Raw genomic sequence first — 20,529 nt, forward strand, 5'->3', positions numbered from 1 at the left:
ATATGATAGACATCTGCTATTTGAGAAATTATTTGTTATTGGAACAACTCCAGCGTGAGCGAGTGGACGGGTCTAATCCCTGTACACACACCATGCGTTTCTCGTTTCAATTCGTCGCCACAGTTCAGTGACTACGGCTTCGAAATAATAAAATTAATAAATCATTTAATCAATGGTCATTTAACAGATGATGAGATTATACAAAACGTTACTGGCATTGTTGACGACGACGGAAAGGAAGATGAGGATGAGAATGATAGCAGTTTACAATCTGCTTCGTGTGCTGACGCATTGTTCTATATTGAAAAACTTCTTGATATTGTTTCACAAACTGACAATCCAGAGCTACCAGGCTTTTATCAACACCTAAGGACGATGAAAGATATTTGTCTCAAGGACATGACAGAAAGAAGGAAACAAATGAAAATGAGTCAATATTTTTCACGAACTAGCAGCAAATCAATCAGCACAGCTGTACCCAGCACCAGCACAGCCGTACCCAGCACCAGCACAGCCGTACCCAGCACCAGCACAGCCGTACCCAGCACCAGCACAGCCGTACCCAGCACCAGCACAGCCATACCCAGCACCAGCACAGCCGTACCCAGCACCAGCACAGCCGTACCCAGCACCAGCACAGCCGTACCCAGCACCAGCACAGCCGTACCCAGCACCAGCACAGCCGTACCCAGCACCAGCACAGCCGTACCCAGCACCAGCACAGCCGTTCCCAGCACCAGCACAGCCGTACCCAGCACCAGCACAGCCGTACCCAGCACCAGCACAGCCGTACCCAGCACCAGCACAGCCGTTCCCAGCACCAGCACAGCCGTACCCAGCACCAGCACAGCCGTTCCCAGCACCAGCACAGCCGTACCCAGCACCAGCACAGCCGTACCCAGCACCAGCACAGCCGTACCCAGCACCAGCACAGCCGTACCCAGCACCAGCACAGCCGTACCCAGCACCAGCACAGCCGTATCCAGCACCAGCACAGCCGTACCCAGCACCAGCACAGCCGTTCCCAGCACCAGCACAGCCGTTCCCAGCACCAGCACAGCCGTACCCAGCACCAGCACAGCCGTTCCCAGCACCAGCACAGCCGTACCCAGCACCAGCACAGCCGTACCCAGCACCAGCACAGCCGTACCAAGCACCAGCACAGCCGTACCCAGCACCAGCACAGCTGTACCCAGCACCAGCACAAAAGCAGCTGAAGCCAACACAGCAGCAGCGAGCACCAGCAAATCTGATGCAAACATCTAAAAACATCGTGTGTGAAGTGAACAATTAGAATAAGTGTAAATTTAAGTGTGTACATAGTGTTAAAATTAAAGTTGCAATAATTCTAATGTACAATAGTTTTCAAGAACTGTATTGTAGTACTCAACATACAGCAAAACCACTTTTAATAATACAGTGCTAACGGCTTAATGCACTGCAGTACCTATTTACTGTAGAGCATTCACAACTTCACAAAACTTCAAGATGGACATAACTCCAACAATAAGGTAAATACATGAATTACAGTAATTTTAGTAGAGTAGTAAAATATAGGTACAGTAAGTAATATGATACAATGCATTTTTATTGTGTACAAGAAAAAAAAAAGACACTGACGCAAACGCCTCTTGAAGGTCACCTCTTGCAACGAATCCAACGCTCCAACGAACTGGGGGTGGTCCCATATAGTACGTTGAATCGAGGTTGTACTGTATATATAAATATATATATATATATATATATATATATATATATATATATATATATATATATATATATATATATATATATATATATAAATATATATATATATATATATATATATATATATATATATATATATATATATATATATATATATATATATATATATATATATATATGTCGTACCTAGTAGCCAGAACTCACTTCTCAGCCTACTATTCAAGGCCCGATTTGCCTAATAAGCCAAGTTTTCCTGAATTAATATATTTACTATAATTTTTTTCTTATGAAATGATAAAGCTACCCATTTCACTATGTATGAGGTCAATTTTTTTTATTGGAGTTAAAATTAACGTAGATATATGACCGAACCTAACCAACCCTACCTAACCTAACCTAACCTATATATATAGGTAAGGTTAGGTTAGGTAGCCAAAAAAAGCTAGGTTAGGTTAGGTTAGGTAGGTTAGGTAGACGAAAAAACATTAATTCATGAAAACTTGGCTTATTAGGCAAATCGGGCCTTGCATAGTAGGCTGAGAAGTGAGTTCTGGCTACTAAGTACGACATATATATATATATATATATATATATATATATATATATATATATATATATATATATATATATATATATATATATATATATATAAATATATATATATATATATATATATATATATATAAATATATATATATATATATATATATATAAATATATATATATATATATATATATATATAAATATATATATATATATATATATATATATATATATATATATATATATATATATATTATAATATATATATATATATATATATATATATATATATATATATATATATATATATATATATATATATATATATATATATATATATATTATATATATATATATATATATATATATACACAGAAATATAGATATATATATATATACCCCAAGAACAGCGATGGGGGACCACAAAGGCAACCCCCTCCCCCCCACCAGGCAGAAAACAAGACCAAAAAAACCCCCACAAGAGGACAACGAACACAGGCGGAACAGAGCCAGCCGCTGTTATTGGTGAAAACTAGCTGTGCAGTACCCGGCGCCCCTACCAGTGACGAAAACTGGTAGGGGCTCCCCTACCAAGTACCTACCCAGAGACAAACAAGGGTAAGAAAAACCCAAGCTGACCCCAAGGGTGGCCTAGTACCGAGCAGTAAATGTCAGAGCGGAGGTAGATCTCGAGGTGACTTGTGGAAGGAGGCCCCAAGCCCCAAGGGCAGTACTTACAGGGCACCTAGGGAAGGGAACCCTAAGCGCATGCAGCCCAAGTACCGTCGAATACATCTCCTGGCTCACGCAACACAAGGCACAGAACTGAAACAAAACCTGAAGCCAGAGGTACGACCGCACCAGACTCCCATCAGCCAAGAACTGAAGGTTGGGTCACCATTCTATGGCAGACATAGAATGCTCCCATCCACAAGGTGGGGGGGTCTCTATTGGCCATTGCTCCTCGTGCCTCTCTAGAGGGGGCCAGGTTCTGGCTCGTGGTTCCCGGTAGGCAAGAACTCCATGCATTGACTGATGCCAGAAAGATATACATACCCATTCAGCCTGGATAACTCCGGGGAGCCGATGGGGCTTCTCCCAGAAAGAGGGGTAAAAGATTCCATTCATTCGGGTGGGACAAGTCCAGAAGGAACCTCAAATCTGCACAGTCCTGTTTTGGGACTGGAAACAGGCGGGAAACCCACCGGAGGGGTGGCATCAAGTACACCCACTACGAGATGACCCCGATGGAGCACAGGAGAAGAGGCCTGCCCCACTAGCCCTGAACCCCTTGGACAAGGAGGAGCCACTCAATGCCACCACAGGCCGGAAGATATGACCCAAAACACTATTGAATTGTGGCATGAAGAAACAATGCGAGTCCCCCCCCCCCTCCACAGCCCCATCAACAGCTCGACCCACAAAAGGGCCGACACCCCTTATGAGAAGCCAGAGAACGAGCAGAGTGACCACTGCACCGACCAGATGCTGCCAGCTCCAAAGGAAGGGCAGGCTCAGAAACTAGCACTACTGGCCCACCACAACTAGAGGTACTCTGAACCCTGACTTGAAGCCTTCCAGGAAGGTCCATCACAGCCCCCTGGAGAACCAACAAGTCCTACATGGGACGACAACTAGACGAAGCTGCTTGCAGAGACTGTGTGACAGCAGACTCCACAAACAGCAACGGACAAAAGGGCGAAGAAAACCCTAAGAGCCAGAGCCCAAGCGGATTCCAAGGAGAGAGCAAGTACAGCCTATCAGCATGCAAGGTGAGAAGCAATAAATAGACACACTGCCTCTTTCAGAATCAGCGCAAACAACTTCAACAATATGGCCAACGCCCTAGCCGCCGAAGCAAGCGCACCGGACGAAGACCCGGCACCTAATGCCTCCACATCCTCCTCAAGTCAGTCCGAGGACAGCTTGAGAAGGAAAAAACATGCAAGATTGAGGCCAAATGCGCATGAGCGTGCAAATCGCCAGCTAACAAAGCAGCCGAAAGGTAGGGAATCTGCACATGAAGCTGCACAAAGCCAACATCCCTAGGAAGCACGAGGGTAAACAAGCACACATTGAGGTGCTCAAACTCCCCCCCCCCCCTCAGGTAAACCTATACCACAGTAGAAGTCTACCGCCAATCAAGCGTGCAGGTCCGACAAAATCCATGGCATGCTCCCAACGAAAAGAAAGGCCAGTCTGCTAACCAGGAAGACTCCGATACCTCGTAACGCACCCAAAAAGAGAAGGTCGAACTGAACTCAAAAGAAGACGGATCCATCTCCATGGCGTAATCCGGGTCTCCCAAGAGGTATGTTGCGATGGCTACCCAAACCTCCCTATGTGGGATTCGAGAAGCCAAAAACCTCCAGAAGGAAGAAACCCAGGGGAACCTGGAACCGAATCTGGGGAGCAGCCGAACCCAAATCATACTCATTCGGGAAGGAGGGTGCGAAAACCCCTCCCCCTGCAACAACAAGCACTACGACGAGGGTACCAACACCCAAGCAGGGTCAAACCTGGCCCAGGCCACCCAAGTCAGCTCCTCCCCAGCCCCGGGATCCTCCATACCAGGACCCAGGGCAGAGCCGTCCTCCACACCCTCTGCCCCAAAAGAAAAGGCAGAGTCCAGGGAAAAGGCTGAGAAGAAGGGGTCCGCTGGTAAGACCCGGAAGCCTTGGCAGGAGAAGCAAGCTCGAATGCCTCCGTCCTCAACCCAAATGGGGCAGCCCCCCAAAGTCCCACTGTCATCTAAACCCCGCCCCGACTCCAAAACCCTCAGACGTTTGGGAGCTAGGAGCAGGGGGGGGGGGGAAAGGGGGAGTGGAGAGCAGGACAAACACCACCAACAGGGGAAGGACATGGGAGCGCAAACGAAACCAAAGTTGAAGCAACTGACGCCGCAAGTCCGGGTCCCTAAAACACAAGCGAGGCAGCTTTGGTATCTGGGTGAGCAACTAACCTAGCAAACTGCAGCAACAGATATTTAGCATGCAACGCTGAAACCGCTAGTACCCGAATATCAATATCAGAAGACTAGGTAATATGGAGCACGAGTGAGTCTCGCAAGACTCCTGTTCAAAGGTGTTATTGGCCCAACAGGCAGCATAACGGAGGCAAAACTGGTGAGTGTCACCCTGAGACAAAGGGACAGAGCAACCTTCAAACTCTCACTCAGGGAGTTGGGACCCAGAAGATGCATACATAGGTCCAAACAGCCCCATTGGGGTTTCCCAGGGCCCTTTGGCTGACTGCTAAGGGAAACCCAGGCAAGATATTGCTAACCGCTTGAGCCCAAACTACCAAGAGAACTGCTAAAAAGCTGAACGAGAGTCCCAAGCAAGATCCAGCTAAGTCCAAATTCAGGACAGAACCAAATGAGACTTTCACCAGTTCACCAGGAACCTGAACCCGGTGAGCTGGGAAAGAACCATACCTCTGGCAAGCAGACAAGCAGACTGGCTGGGAGCCCACACCAACCAGTCATCGAGGTTGGTGTGTGTGTGGGGAGGGGGGGGGGGATTATTTTCTCCAGTTACACATTCAATAACATGGTATTTATTCACATTGAATTCCATTTGCCACTTGACGCTCCAAGAGTCAAGGCTGGGAATCCCCACCGACAAGCCGATATGCGAGCAGAGTGAGTGCCGCGCAGATCAGACGAAGACGGCCCTGGAGGAGGCACTGGCACGACCACAAAACCAGTGCCATGCCCAAGGTAAGGGCAATTTGCAAGCAAGGAAGACCCAGGAACCTCAAAATGCACCCAGTATGGGAACGAGGACCCGAATGCAAAAAGAGGCCGAGCCATAAGAGGGGCAATTCCGAGTCGCACTTGGAGGTAACCACCAAGGGCCTCCCGAACCTCCACAAGGGAAACCCGAGAGGAAGAAAGCCTCTGGAACGAATCCGAGAACCAAAAGGAACCCGGAAACGAACCCGGGGTAAGCCCAAACCACCACATTTGCCGCCAAAAAATGCACCACAGAAAGGAAAAACATCAACAAGTGGCCAGAGAAAGAATACAAAAAGGAAGGGCAAGACACATGACCCTCAGATTAAAAACCCCAGGACGGCCAGAAAATGAACCAAAAACCAAGGGCCAAAGGCATGAGAGCTAACACAGCATACAGGGCACGGACACGGGGCCTAAAACCAGTACCCAGAACCCAAACGACAGAAAACACAAGACCGGTGAAAACCCAACACCCAAATGTTCCTAGTGGAAGACAAACAGATACAGCCACAGGAGGATAAAAAAAAAAATCCAAAGAAATGTGAAAAACCGCCCCCAAAAAGCGAGTGCACATGCCCGGCAGTCACATGTAAACAAACAAGATGCAGCGTCGCTCTGGTAGCCAGACGGGAAAGTGCCCACTAAAAGCAAAATGTCCACCAAAACAAAAGGAGACGTGTCTGATGCAAGGGAGCTGAAATCATGCCAGCAAATGTGGGAAACCAAAGCAGATCGGAAGGAGGGATGAAAAAACCCACTCAGAAGGCACAAAAGCCCAAGTAGGGGCAAACGAGCCAAGCATTGGTAGTGGGCTCCCCCCAAAGCCCCGGGAACCCCTGACAGGGGACCCTGGGGCAGCAACCCTCCACCCAAGAAGAAAAGACAGATTCCAAGGAAAAAGCAACAAGAAGGGGGTCCTAATGGTAAGGGCCAGAAACCTCGGCGGGAGGAGCTTCCTCAAAGGCCTCTGTCTCCGCAGAGAATAGTGGCAACTCCCGGAGCTGCCCCAAGTCTCATCCTAAACCAAACCCCAAGTCCGACCTAACCAAAACGGAGCAGCCTCAGCCCTGCAAACACACAACATAACTGTCCCTATTTTCCACTTGTTACAACTTGTAATAAAGTTGTTACATCTTGTTATAACGTTTTAATGCCAATAGAATGTTATTATAACTAAAAGAAAACCCCACAAAAACACAACAACAACAACAGAGGAACAGAGAACACAGCCGTAGCTAGGTAGGCAAGTTGCACAGCACCTTGTGCCCCAACCAGCAACAACAACACTTCCTACCCAGAGCCAAACAAAGGCCACGAAACCCCGTCTGACCCTCAAGGGTGGGGGCAATGCCGGGCATCAGTAACCCCTACAGGAGTGAGATCCCGAAGACCCTAGAGAAGATAACCCTAGAAGACATGGGTAGTACTTGCAGGGTGCTTAGGGAAGGTAGCCCTAAGTGCATGCAGCCCCAGTACCTGGTTGATACCTGGTTGATAGGGTTCTGGGAGTTCTTCTATTCCCCAAGCCCGGCCCGAGGCCAGGCTTGAATTGTGAGAGTTTGGTCCACTAGGCTGTTGCTTGGAGCAGCCCGCAGGCCCACATACCCACCACAGCCCGGTTGGTCCGGCACTCCTTGGAGGAATAAATCTAGTTTCCTCTTGAAAATGTCCACGGTTGTTCCGGCAATATTTCTTATGCTTGCTGGGAGGACGTTGAACAACCGCGGACCTCTGATGTTTATACAGTGTTCTCTGATTGTGCCTATGGCACCTCTGCTCTTCACTGGTTCTATTCTACATTTTCTTCCATATCGTTCACTCCAGTACGTTGTTACTTTACTGTGTAGATTTGGTACTTGGCCCTCCAGTATCTTCCAGGTGTATATTATTTGATATCTCTCTCGTCTTCTTTCTAGTGAGTACATTTGGAGGGCTTTGAGACGATCCCAATAATTAAGGTGCTTTATCGCGTCTATGTGTGCCGTATATGTTCTCTGTATTCCCTCTATTTCAGCAATCTCTCCTGCTCTGAAGGGGGAAGTGAGTACTGAGCAGTACTCAAGACGGGACAACACAAGTGACTTGAAGAGTACAACCATTGTGTTGGGATCCCTGGATTTGAAAGTTCTCGTAATCCATCCTATCATTTTTCTGGCTGTCGCAATATTTGCTTGGTTATGCTCCTTAAACGTTAGGTCGTCAGACATTATTATTCCCAAATCCTTTACATGCTGTTTTCCTACTATGGCTACATTTGATTGTGTTTTGTACTCTGTATTATGTTTAAGGTCCTCATTTTTACCGTACCTGAGTACCTGGAATTTATCACTGTTAAACAACATGTTATTTTCTGATGCCCAGTCGAAAACTTTATTAATATCAGCTTGAAGTTTTTCAATGTCTTCAGCCGAGTTAATTTTCATACTGATTTTTGTGTCATCTGCAAAGGATGATACGAAGCTGTGACTTGTATTTTTGTCTATATCTGATATGAGAATAAGGAAAAGCAGCGGTGCAAGGACTGTACCCTGAGGTACAGAGCTTTTAACTGCGCTTGGACTAGATTTTATATGGTTGACCGTTACTCGCTGAGTCCTGTTTGACAGAAAACTGTACAATAAGTACAATAAGTTCACCAGGCTACCTCAGCAGGCAACACCACAAGGACACAAGTGCCTGACAGGAAACTGAAGCCAGAGTCAACAACCGCCTCGGACAGCTTTAGTCTACGAACTGGAGAGTGGAGGGTGTCCGGGGCTACCCCTCCCCCTCTGGTTTAGGGGTATATTATTTTTTTTTTTTTTGCAGTAGTGGTTGATGATGTTTTCTTGTTTCTTTTCGGGAGTTCTGGTTTCTCTGTCTTGGAAATCGGTTTTGGATTTGCAATTTCCTATCAAGTGGGGTTTGTTCGCCTATCTTTCAGGATGCCTAACCTCCAGTCGATGGCAGACTTGGAATACTCCCAAACACATGGGGGTTTCCTAAGGCCATTGCTCCCTGCGCCTCTCTAAGGGGGCTAGGTTCTGGCTCATGGTCCCCGGTACGCATAACTCCATTGACTGAAGCCACAATACTAATATAGCTAATATAAGTCTGATAGCTCCAGGGAGCCAATGGGGCTCCCCCACAGAAAATATTATAAAGTTTTCTTTTGCAAACAGTGGTTGACTGTCGAAACAAGCTAAATGAGAAGGTGATGGAAGCTAAAACCGTCAGGAGTTTCAAAGCGTCATATGACAAAGAGTACTGGAAAGACAAGACACCACGAGCATAGCTCTCATCCTATAACTACACTTAGGTAATATAATTGCACTAACCGCTCATTCCTGCAAGCCCTACCTCTTGCCCTTGCCCTACCTCCCAGTAGGCCGAGTGGGTGTTTTTGTACAATACTTTACATGTGGCTGCCGCATGGAAGTTTTAGCGCACTTTCACAGAATTCGAAAAGGACACTCCAGTGAGTTTGTACAATAATTTTATAGATGAAAGTGGTACATGGGGACCTGAGAGAATTTCTATATGGATTTTTATTCATAAAGCAAATGTTTGTTAAGCGGGAATGGCCTGTATATATAATTTATTTCTATATTTTGTTGATAATACCTTTACTCAACACCAGATGTAAAAATAATGAGTACTGCTGTTAAATTTCACAAAAAGTACATACAAACCACATACTAACCAACTCTAGGAGACTGAGGCAATAAAAGAGCTTGCTGAGGAACCATTTGGGCTAGAGAATATGGAGTAGATGGTGAGTGAGGTCCATGTTGGGGAGTTATTGTGTGAGTGTCTCCCGTGGCTTGGCTCAGGTAACCACTGTCCCCAATTTCACCGGTGCCAAGGGAAGCAGTCTGAAAAAATGTAAAAGGTAAACATTTAGGCGGCGGTAATCTCTTTATCCATGGATTTTTGTTATCTTTTTTTTTTATTGAAAGTTGTTTGGCCTAATCTACTTGCTTTATACTTCAACTTTGTCTAAATGCTCAAAATTAAAAAAAACAAAAAAAAAAACAGCGTTGAATGAAATGAAACGCCATTTTCTGGGTGAGCCCTGGAGGCTCCCTGGAGCTTATCGGGCTAGTCTATGTTATATTAGACCGGGACATTAGCTAAGGAGTTCAGACCTACCAGGGACCAGCGCCAGAACCTGGCCCCTTCAGAGAGGTTTCAGGGAGCAATGGCCCTGGAAAACCCCCTTGTGGTTGGGGTTTTCCTTATCTGCCATCGACCGGGGTTTGCACCCAGAAAGGTAGGCATAACAAAACAAACCCCACATGGTAAAAAACTACAACAAAAAAACGAACAGAGAGGTAGAAGTTCCCTACAATCCCAATGAAACTAGCAAACAAGCAAACATCACACTTTACTGCCGCGCCGATCGTCCGCACAGCCCTCCCCACCCCAAGAGGGGGAAGGGGGAGCCCCGGACCTACCGCGCCGGCTGCTTAGCATCAGTTCGGAAGCTAAGCTTCAACCAACGCGAAAAAAACGCCGACCGGTGGGAGGGAGGGGTTGCCAGGGAGCCTCCGAGGCTCACCCAAAAAATTGCGTTTCATTACATTCAACGCTGGTTTTCTGGGGGGAGCCCCTATGGCTCCCTGGAGCTTCAGACCCAAAGAGAAGGAAAAGAAAGAGCTGACCCGGGAGGCAGCCGCCACAAACTCCGCAACACAAAACCGATATAACAGGCTGCAACCTGCAACCCAAGGCAACAAGAGCGCACAGGAGCAGACGCGCATAAAGAATGGGCGGCCAAGAACCTGTGCGACCCTCAAATCCCTGCACCCGAAATGAGCTCTAGACGTCGCCAACACAGCAGCAAAAGCTGCAAACGTCCGAACAGCACGGACGTAAGGACAGACCGAAGGCTAGAAGACTTAAAAATTCTGCGGACGACCTGGGAGACCCGAGCCCTGAAACAGGGAACAAGGGGAACCGAATCAACCCAAAGCGCATCCCCCAGACACGGTACGCAGGTAACGGCAAAAAAAGCACAACTGGACAATACAGGATACACCCCCGGCCAAAGCAATCAAGCATCAATAACCCAAGAACCCCTCCAGAAAGCAGCCATCTCGACCGTCGCCAGAAGGACAGAGAAAGGCTGCAAACGTACAAACCTACCACCAAAACCAAAGAGCAGAAACCTGAATCGAAGGGGCTACCACAAACTGAGGAGAAGATAAGAAGGAACCCTGATCAAGGACCAGGATGGCTCAGGCGACGCATGAGCAGGCCTGAGGTGAAACAAAACATGAGAAAGCGTACGAAACGGGCAGATGTGATGTTAAATCCCGAACACAAGCCGGAGCGGCTCCACCAGTGCCGCACAAAACGAGGCGACAGTAAGAAACATCAAGCATGATGGAGGTAAAAGTGGCGACTGTCACCCGGAGACAAGGGCACAGCAACCAACGATCCCGTACAAGATGGGTTGGGACCCAGAAGACACATCCAATGGTCCATGGAGCCCCGACAGGGGTTTCAGGGCCCGTAGGGGTAACAACTACGGGAAGCCCGGGCAAGGTGTTGCTAACCGGTTAAACACCCAAAAATAACAAGGGGGTAGAGTACAACACTGAAAACCCCTGCGACGTGTACAATCACGGGGGCCTAGCAGAGGGCCACCAAACACTACTAGTGGAACTATAGCCACACTAGGCAGACCCTCACCAGGCAAATGAAAATAAAAACAAAAGAAAACCCCCGCAAAAGTACACCGTCTCCAGAGGCAACAGGAACTGGTCGCCGCTTAGGTGGCAGGTCGCGCAACACCTTGACGCCCTAACCAGCACAATACCAGTCTCTACCCAGGGCCCCAAGCCCCAGCTGGCCCGAAGGGCAAGGCAAGTGCCGAGCAGCAAGAACCTCTACGGGAATGGTTCCCGAACGCCCCAGGGAAGATAACCCTGACACGCTGGGGCAGTACTCACAGGGCGCTTAGGGAAGGAAGCCCATAAGCGAATTTCATGTACCGGGCACTGATGAGGTGCTCCTGGCCACCACACAACACAACAAACGGCAGTGAACGCCACACAAGGCAAACACCGCCTAGGAAACTGAGGCCAGAGAAGCGTCTATCCCGGTTGTCATTAGCTTGCGAACTGATGCTAGGCAGCCGGCGCGGTAGATCCGGGGCAACCCCCCTCCCCCTCTTGGGGAGGGAAGGGTTGCGCGGACGATCGGCGCGGCAGTAAAGTGTGATGTTTGTTTGTTTGCTTGTTTCCTTGGGATTGTAGGGAGTTTCTACCTCTCTGTTTGGTTTTTTGTTTTAGTTTTTTACCATGTGGGGTTTGTTTTGTTATGTCTACTTTTCTGGGTGCCTAACCCCGGTCGATGGCAGATAAGGAAAACCCCAACCACAAGGGGGTTTTTCCAGGGCCATTGCTCCCTGAAACCTCTCTGAAGGGGCCAGGTTCTGGTGCTGGTCCCTGGTAGGTCTGAACTCCTTAGCTAATGTCCCGGTCTAATATAACATACATTAGCCCAATAAGCTCCAGGGAGCCGTAGGGGCTCCCCAAAGAAAACAGCATTGAATGTAATGAAACCCCCATTTTCTGGGCGAGATCCAGAGGCTCCCTGGAGCTATACTGGGCTGATGTGTATATATTAAACCGTGGCAACAGTCAATCGATGGAGTTCTAGGTCTACTAGGGACCAGTGCCGGAACCTGGCCCCCTAGAGTGGCACAAGGAGCATGGCCTATAGACACCCACGTATAATTGGAAGCAGTCTATGTCTGCCATCTACCAGGTCAGGCACCTAGAAAGGTAGGAATTCCAAAGCAAACTACAGCTGGTTAAAAATTGCAAACCGAAAGCTGAACTTGCAAGCGGAACTCCTCAGTCGAAAACAAGCAAACAAGCATGACATCAACACAGCCACCATTCCCCTGTCTGTGCAACTTCCCCCTTCTCTATGGGAGCTGCGCAAGAGAGCCAAAGCCCGAGAACTTAGCAGACGAGTCACCCGAAGTGACCAGCCCCCAAAGATCCAAGGACCTCATTCAATCCCTGTCGTTCAGACAATGAACCACAGGGAAGCAGTCTGAATGGAGTCGGATCATCAATCTGTGAGAGACGCGAACCTGCTGAAGCGAATGCCTCACCGCACTGTGTTGTGAGCCCGAAGGACAGACCCCACCAACCCTGGCCAGCTTGACGAGCACTGGTCACAAAACCCCAGCCGAGATAAGATAAGACAGCCGTGAACACATCGAGCGAGGGCTCAGGTAGGTGCCAAGGCACTGAAGACTGAAAAACCCGAATATGAAGCTGGCGACGCAGCAGCTGACATAAGACACCCAGAGGCTGAACCCAGCGATAGCGAGAGAGGTGGAAGGGATGTCCCAGAAGGAATCAGAGCAGCCGATGAAGCGAACCCTGGGAGGGAAGCCAAATGGGACTTCCTCCAATTTACCAAGAACTCAAACCCATCCCATCACCCTGTCAATGGGATAAACAGCGAAAGGGCCATTGCCCCTTACAAGAAGCCGATCGACGAGCAGAGCAATCACCGCGCCGGCTTAGAAACTGGCACCACTGGCCTACCACGATGGGAGGAACCCCGAGCCCAAGCACGACCCTTCCGGGAGGAACCTTCCCCCGCCCCCTTGAGAACCAATAAGTCTGACATGGGACGACAATTAGAAGCAGCCACTTGCAGATACTACACCACAGCAGGCTCTGTAAACAGCAAAGGACAACAAATCAGCATTGAATGTAATGAAAATCCATTTTCTGGGAGAGTCCCGGAGGCTCCCCGGAGCTATCCAGGCTGATATGCTAATGTCAGACTTTGGCATCAGTCATGTGTTTGGAGTTATGTGGGCCTACCGGGGACCACTACAAATTGCTACAAAAAGCCGAACAAGTGGATAGAACTCCCCAAACAGAAACGCGCAAACGAGTATGACGTCACACGTCGCCACGCCGCTGTCTGCGCAGCTTTCCCCTCCCCGGGAGGGGGAAAGGGGAGCACCAGACCCCCGCACCGGCTATCCACCTCTCAGTTCTGAGGCTGGACATCAAAAAACCAGCGTTGAATGTAATGAAACACCATTTTCTGGACGAGTCCTGGAGGCTCCCCAGAGCTATCCATGGCTGATATGGTCACCCTAACTATTTTGCATCAGTCGATGTGGGTGGAGTTCTAGGCCTACCGGGGACCACGAGCCAGAACCTGGCCCCCTCAGAGAGGCACGGGGAGCAATGGCCCATAGAAATGCACATGTGATTTGGAGCATTCTATATCTGCCATCGACCGGGACAGGCACCCAGAAAGGTAAGCGCCACAAAACAAACCCCTATTCTAGTTAACAACAAAAATCGACATACGAGTGGACAGAACTCCCCCAGGAAAACGAACTAACAAGCATGACGTCATACGAGCCGCGCCACACGTCTGCGCCCCTCCCCGGGATGGGGAAGGAGGAGCCTCAGACCCCCGCGCCGGCGATCCCCGCCCCAGTTCTGAGGCTGGATATCAAAACCGCGAAAAAAACGCCGACCGGAGGGCGGGAGGGTGCCGGGGATCCTCCGGGACTCACCCAGAAAATGGCGTTTCATTACATTCAATGCTGGTTTTCTGGGGGGAGCCTCTATGGCTCCCCGGAGCTACTTCACCAAAAACTACCTAAGTAAACTAGGGGACATACCCGGGAGGCGGTCGGTGAACCACTCCTCAACACGAAGTCGAGACAACAACCCAAGGACCCCTCCGGAATGCAGCAGGCACATCATTCACCAGAAAAAGGGAGAACGGCCGCAGACGAAGAAACCTATGAACGCGACCATAGGAGCCAAAAACCACTGCGCCTGAGAAGAGCATGAAGCTCCGCCACACGACCCCCAGAGGCCAAAGCCAACATAAAAAGAGAGCCGAGGCAAAGCAAACCTGACCCCAAGGAGCCACAACCACCAAGGAGAAGAAAAACAGGAGAGCACCCTGTCCAAAGACCAGGACGGCACAGGCAGTGCATAAGCAGGCCGGAGGTGAAACAACGCACGAGACAGCCTGCGAAATGGCACAGAAGGAACATCGATACCGAAAGCTAGCAGCAGAAACCAAGTTGCCAGACCCAGGAACGGCCCCAAGCGCCTCTACATCCTCCGCAAGCCAATCCTATGACAGCCCCAGGAGGGAAAAGAAAAAGCAGGACCAAAACCAAAATGCCACAAGTGTGCAAGTCCACCGCCACAAGTTCAGCTGACAGGGAAGGAACCCGCATAAGGAGCCGCCCCGCACCAACATCCCGCAGAAGGGCAGGAGCGAAAAGACTCATGAAGAGGAGCAAAATCGCCCCCAGGAAAATGAGTAGCGCCGAGACAGCACGAAGAGAAGAGATATGCATAAAAGAACAAGAAGGCCAAACACGCAGAAGCTGCTGGGAAGAGGACCCACAAGCCCTAGACAGGACCGGAGGGAAGCTCAACCGAATAACGACAGACGTACCAGAAAATGGGAAGGAGCAAAACCGTCCCAAACCTTCGAGAACAAAAAGAAGCAAACACAAAGGACGAAGGCACAAAAACCCCGTCGCACCCGAGACCAAAAGTCATGCAGAAACCCCAAGAAGAGGGGGACATGACAGAGAAGGCCTGTCCCGGAAAAAAGGGGCGAAGACCGTAGAAAAGCACCCACTGACAGGACGGAAACAATGGGCACAATGGACAAGGAAACCGAGCCCAGGGAGGGGCCGACGCCCACAAAGCACGTGCGGAGAGGGGGAACGGAAAAACCCCACACCACAAAACCGCAAGCCCCGCCCAGAGGGGTAGAAATACCCCGGCGGGGACCAACGGGGCCTGAGGCCCCCTCACGTTAGCCCCACCCCAGCCTCGGGAACCCACCCTGCAGGCCCCGGGGCCGAGCTGTTCCCTCAGAGCCCCAGCGTCAAGAAAAACCCCGGGGCAGCCGTGAAAAACACTAAGGAAGGGAGCCCACTAGGCTCTGGAACTTGAACCGAAACCAGAGGATAGGCGAGGGGCGAGACGAAGACCCCAAGCCAGCACAATGAGGCGAGGACAAGACCGAGAATTTCAAGGAACATGGAAAAACCAGGCTCGACACAGCAAGACTGGCAAGGAAGGAGGGCCCCAGAGGGAGCACGGAAGGGCCGAACAGAATGCCACAACCAACCCCGACACGCAGCTGCAGTACCAAAACCGCAGCAAAATGTCACCACACTCCCCGAGGAAGCGACAGAGAAGATAGATAAATCGTACACGAGTGGCACACAAGGGGACACAGGCGGAAACCGAGCACCCAACTGAGCCACAGGGACGGTAGAAGAAACGTGTGCAGTGTAACAGGCAATCGAAGGAACACATTAGGCAGCCCAACTCGGGCTGACTCCATACACAGCCTCAAGAGCAGAGACAAGAGCGCCCATGAAGCACAGAAGCCGCTCGACATGCAAACGACAGGGGAGAGGCGGAACCAAAGAGCCAGAACCCAATCCTGCAAGCACAAGGAGGCGAGCACAAAACACCCTCGACACAGGAAAACGTACCACCGAACAGGCACCCCCACCGTTGCACTGTGGAACAAGGTGGAGGCGGGGCCCCGAACTCAAGCAAGGTTAGACAAGCATAGGAGAGGGGGCAGGAGGAGTACAGGCAGGAGCCGCCTCGGAAGGGCCAAGAGGCCACCCACAGACACCCGTGAACCGAGGAAGGAAGCAGGTGGAGAGAACAAGAGCTGTCCAGTATGGGCTAATAGCCCTGCAGTAGGCACCTCGGGTGATACAGTCCACGTTCTCAAGTACGTATGTACACCCATTCCTACTTCCAAAAACAAAAACAGCGTCAGGATTAAGGAGACGCCAAACCGCACCAACTCACCAGCAGAACATAGGCGCTGAAGGGCCATGACGCAAGCTTTCGAGTCCATAGCCGCCGGAGGTGGCCAGGGAGCCCATGATAGAGAGGAGGGGATCAGCGAAGGAGGCTCCCCACCCTAGAACGCAGGGAAAAACCTTGTGACTTCCCCACAGCGGCACCCCAGAACACCACTAAAGCAACGGGGCACGGATTGGATTAAGAAAAGAGCGAGAGGCGAAGCCCCCCCCCCCCCCCCGAGAGAAAACGGATGCAGAACACGTGTGCACACCGCCCGGAACCAAAACAAACTCCCACTGCGCATGCGCAGGACGCGAAAGAAAAGTAGCCCAACAAGGCGAGAAGTAGCCCAACAAGGCGAGAAGTAGCCCAAGAAGGCGAGAAGTAGCCCAACAAGGCGAGAAGTAGCCCAACAAGGCGAGAAGTAGCCCAACTGGCGCCAGTAGCCCAACTGGCGCCAGTAGCCCAACTGGCGACAGTAGCCCAACCGGCTACAAGGAGCCCAACAAGGCGAGAAGTAGCCCAACAAGGCGAAAAGTAGCCCAACAAGGCGAAAAGTAGCCCAACAAGGCGAGAAGTAGCCCAACAAGGCGAGAAGTAGCCCAACCGGCGACAAGCAGCCCAACTGACGACAGTAGCCCAAACGGCTACATGGAGCCCAAACGGCTACATGGAGCCCAAACGGCTACAAAGGAGCCCAAACGGCTACAAAGGAGCCCAAATGGCTACAAAGGAGCCCAAACGGCTACAAAGGAGCCCAAACGGCTATAAAGGAGCCCAAACAGCTACAAGGAGCCCAAACGGCTACAAGGAGCCCAAACGGCTACAAGGAGCCCAAACGGCTACAAGGAGCCCAAACGTCTACAAGGAGCCCAAACGGCTATAAGGAGCCCAACCTGTCCAGGACAGAAGGAACCAGCATGGAGGCAAACTCCAGGACACGCAGGAGGTAAGCCGCAAAGGCCAAACGCACTGCAGGCGAAAAGATGCGGTTAGCCGAAAACCTCCGGAAGACGGAACCGAAGAAACCACAGGGACACGGAACCGAACCCGGGGAGGAGCAGAACCCAAGCCCAAATCGTACACAGAGGGGGAAAGAAAACCCCACTCCTCGCAACAGTAAGCTCCGCTCAGAAGGACGGAAATCCAGGCGGGGCACAATGGAGCCCAAGGCCCCCAAGGCCGCTCCTCCCCAACCCCAGAAGCCTCTACACCAGACCCCGGGGCCGAGTCGACCTCCAAAGCCCCGGCCCCACAAGAAAAAGCCGGGGCAGCCGAGAGAGCTGGAAGAGAAGGGGCCCACTGGTCAGACCCTGGAGCATCGGCCGGAGGAACAGACTCGAATGCCTCCACAACTACCCTGGATGGGGCAACCCCCGAAATTGCCCAAGTCTCAGAACCTCTAGCCCCGCCCCGACCCCGAAGCCTGCAGATGCGTAGGGGCCGGAAGCAGGTGGGGGGAAAAGCAAGAGGGGCGTGGAAGAACCAAGGTCGAAGAGACCAAAACCCCCAAGTCTGGGTCCCTACACAAGCGGAGCAGCATCAGGGCGTCCGGGGAAGCGACAAACCTGAGCGAGTTGCAACATCCTACCCTGCAATGCGCGAGCTGCCTGCACCCACGGGAATTCATCAGCAGACTGGGTGAATGGAGTCACGAACAAGCAACAAAGCTCGCAGGACTCGGGGTCGAATGTGTCACCGACCCAACAGGCAGCATGATGGAGGCAAAAATAAGGAGAGTCACCCTGAGACAAAGGGACAGAGCAACCCTCAAACTCGCACAAAGCGAGAGGGGACGCAAGGGTCTCCACTATCGGACGCGAGAGCCTCCGGGGGGTTTCCCAGGGACCCTAGACTGGGTCTGCTAAGGGTTATCCCAGGCAGGGCACTGCTAACCGGCGCCCCAAACTACTATGCAAACTGCTAAAGCTGAACCCACGGGACGTGTCCACCCGTGAGGGCGAAGCAGGGGGGTGCCACCACACAAACGAACCTAATATAAGGGAAGGGGGGGGAACACAAGGCAGACCACCCTACCAGGCAAAAACAAATATAAAAGAAAAACCACACAAGTGGACAACGTACCCAGAGAGAACAGAGCCGGCCGCTGTCATAGGTGAAAACTAGCTACGCAGTCCCCTGCACCCCACCAGTGCTATAACTACCACTTACCCCAAGGTAAACAAGGAAGAAAACCCCCCAAACACTCGGGATGGCCAAACGCCAAGCAGCGAAAAGCCAACAGAGGTAGACCCAAGGTGACTTGTGGAAGGCAACCCCAAGCCCCAAGGGCGGTACTTACAGGGCACTCAGGGAAGGTGACCCTAAGCACATGCAGCCCGAGTAACTGAGAATACTACTCCCTGCTCACACGACCACCGTAAGAGCAGCACTGCAAACAAGTCACAGCACGGAGACAAGACCGGAGCTGGAGCCACACGACCGTGCATTATCCCATCAGCCGAGGAAATGGGGCAGGGATCGCCGGCGCGGGGGTCTGGGACTCCCCCTTTCCCCTCCCGGGGAGGGGGGAGCTGCGCAGACATGCGGCGCGGCTCGTGTGACGTCATGCTTGTTAGTTCCTGTTCCTGGGGGAGTTCTGTGCACTCGTTTGTCGATTTTTGTTGTTAACCAGAATAGGGGTTTGTTTTGTGGGGCTTACCTTTCTGGGTGCCTGTCCCGGTCGATGGCAGATATAAAATGCTCCAAATCACATGTGCATTTCTATGGGCCATTGCTCCCCGTGCCTCTCTGAGGGGGCCAGGTTCTGGCTCATGGTCCCTGGTAGGCCTAGAACTCCACCCACATCGACTGATGCAAAAGAGTTAGGGGTATCCATATCAGCCATGGATAGCTCCAGGGAGCCGTAGGGGCTTCCCCACAGAAAACATGTGAAAACCGCCAATGGGGGTGGGGGGGGGGGGGTGTCTCCGTGACTCACCCAGAAAATGGCGTTTCATTACATTCAACGCTGGTTTTTGGGAGAGGAGCCCCGTTGGCTCCCCAGAGATACTTACCCACAAATAAAAACCATAGGGACTTACCCGGGAGGCGGTCGCTGCTCACTCCTCAATGCAAAATCGAGACAACTGGCTGCAACCGCCAACGCAAAGCGACACAGGCCCGACTAGGCCCAGGAACGTTCATCAAGTAACGTGCAACCAGGACCCTGTTCGACCTCCAAAAACCTCAGGGCACAGTGATAGACCGCAGGCTGGCTAGACCGAATAACCCTGCAGACGACCTGGGAGACCCGAACCCTGGAACAGAGAAGAAGGGAAACAGGATCAACGCAAAGCGCATTCCAGCCACAGAGTCCGTGGCGCACAAATAACGGCAAAGACCAGCAACTGGACACAACACATGATGCACTCCGGCCTGACGAACCAAGCATCGAAAACCCAGGGACCCCCTCCTGAAAGCAGCAGTCTCATTCTTCATCAGAAAAGAAGGAGATGGCTGCAAACGAACAAACCTACCGCCGGGACCAAACGAGCAGAAACCTCTGCAGCTGAGTAGAGGATGAAGCTCTCCAATCCGACCACCAGAGGCCAATACCAACAAGAAAAAGAGCCTTAGAGAAACAGTCCTGAATCGAAGGGGCCACTACAAACTGAGGAGAAGAGAAAAGAGAGCACCCTGTCAAGAGACTAGGACGGCTCAAGCGGCGCATGAGCAAACCGAAGGTGAAACAA

General features: G+C 50.9%; 1 protein-coding gene across 4 annotated transcripts in view; it reads right to left on the reverse strand.

Annotated features, from left to right (window-relative positions):
- Positions 1 to 20,529, reverse strand: part of Rich (Guanine nucleotide exchange factor subunit Rich) — a 567,547-nt gene that overhangs the window by 67,495 nt on the left and 479,523 nt on the right. For all 4 annotated transcript variants that reach the window (XM_069303165.1, XM_069303164.1, XM_069303162.1 and 1 more), the window contains one exon: positions 9,673 to 9,844. In XM_069303165.1, the coding sequence (XP_069159266.1) occupies positions 9,673 to 9,844 (172 nt within the window). The remainder of the gene's footprint in view (positions 1 to 9,672; positions 9,845 to 20,529) is intronic.

Source organism: Procambarus clarkii, chromosome 49 (assembly GCF_040958095.1).
Source record: "Procambarus clarkii isolate CNS0578487 chromosome 49, FALCON_Pclarkii_2.0, whole genome shotgun sequence".
Lineage (NCBI taxonomy): Eukaryota > Metazoa > Arthropoda > Malacostraca > Decapoda > Cambaridae > Procambarus > Procambarus clarkii.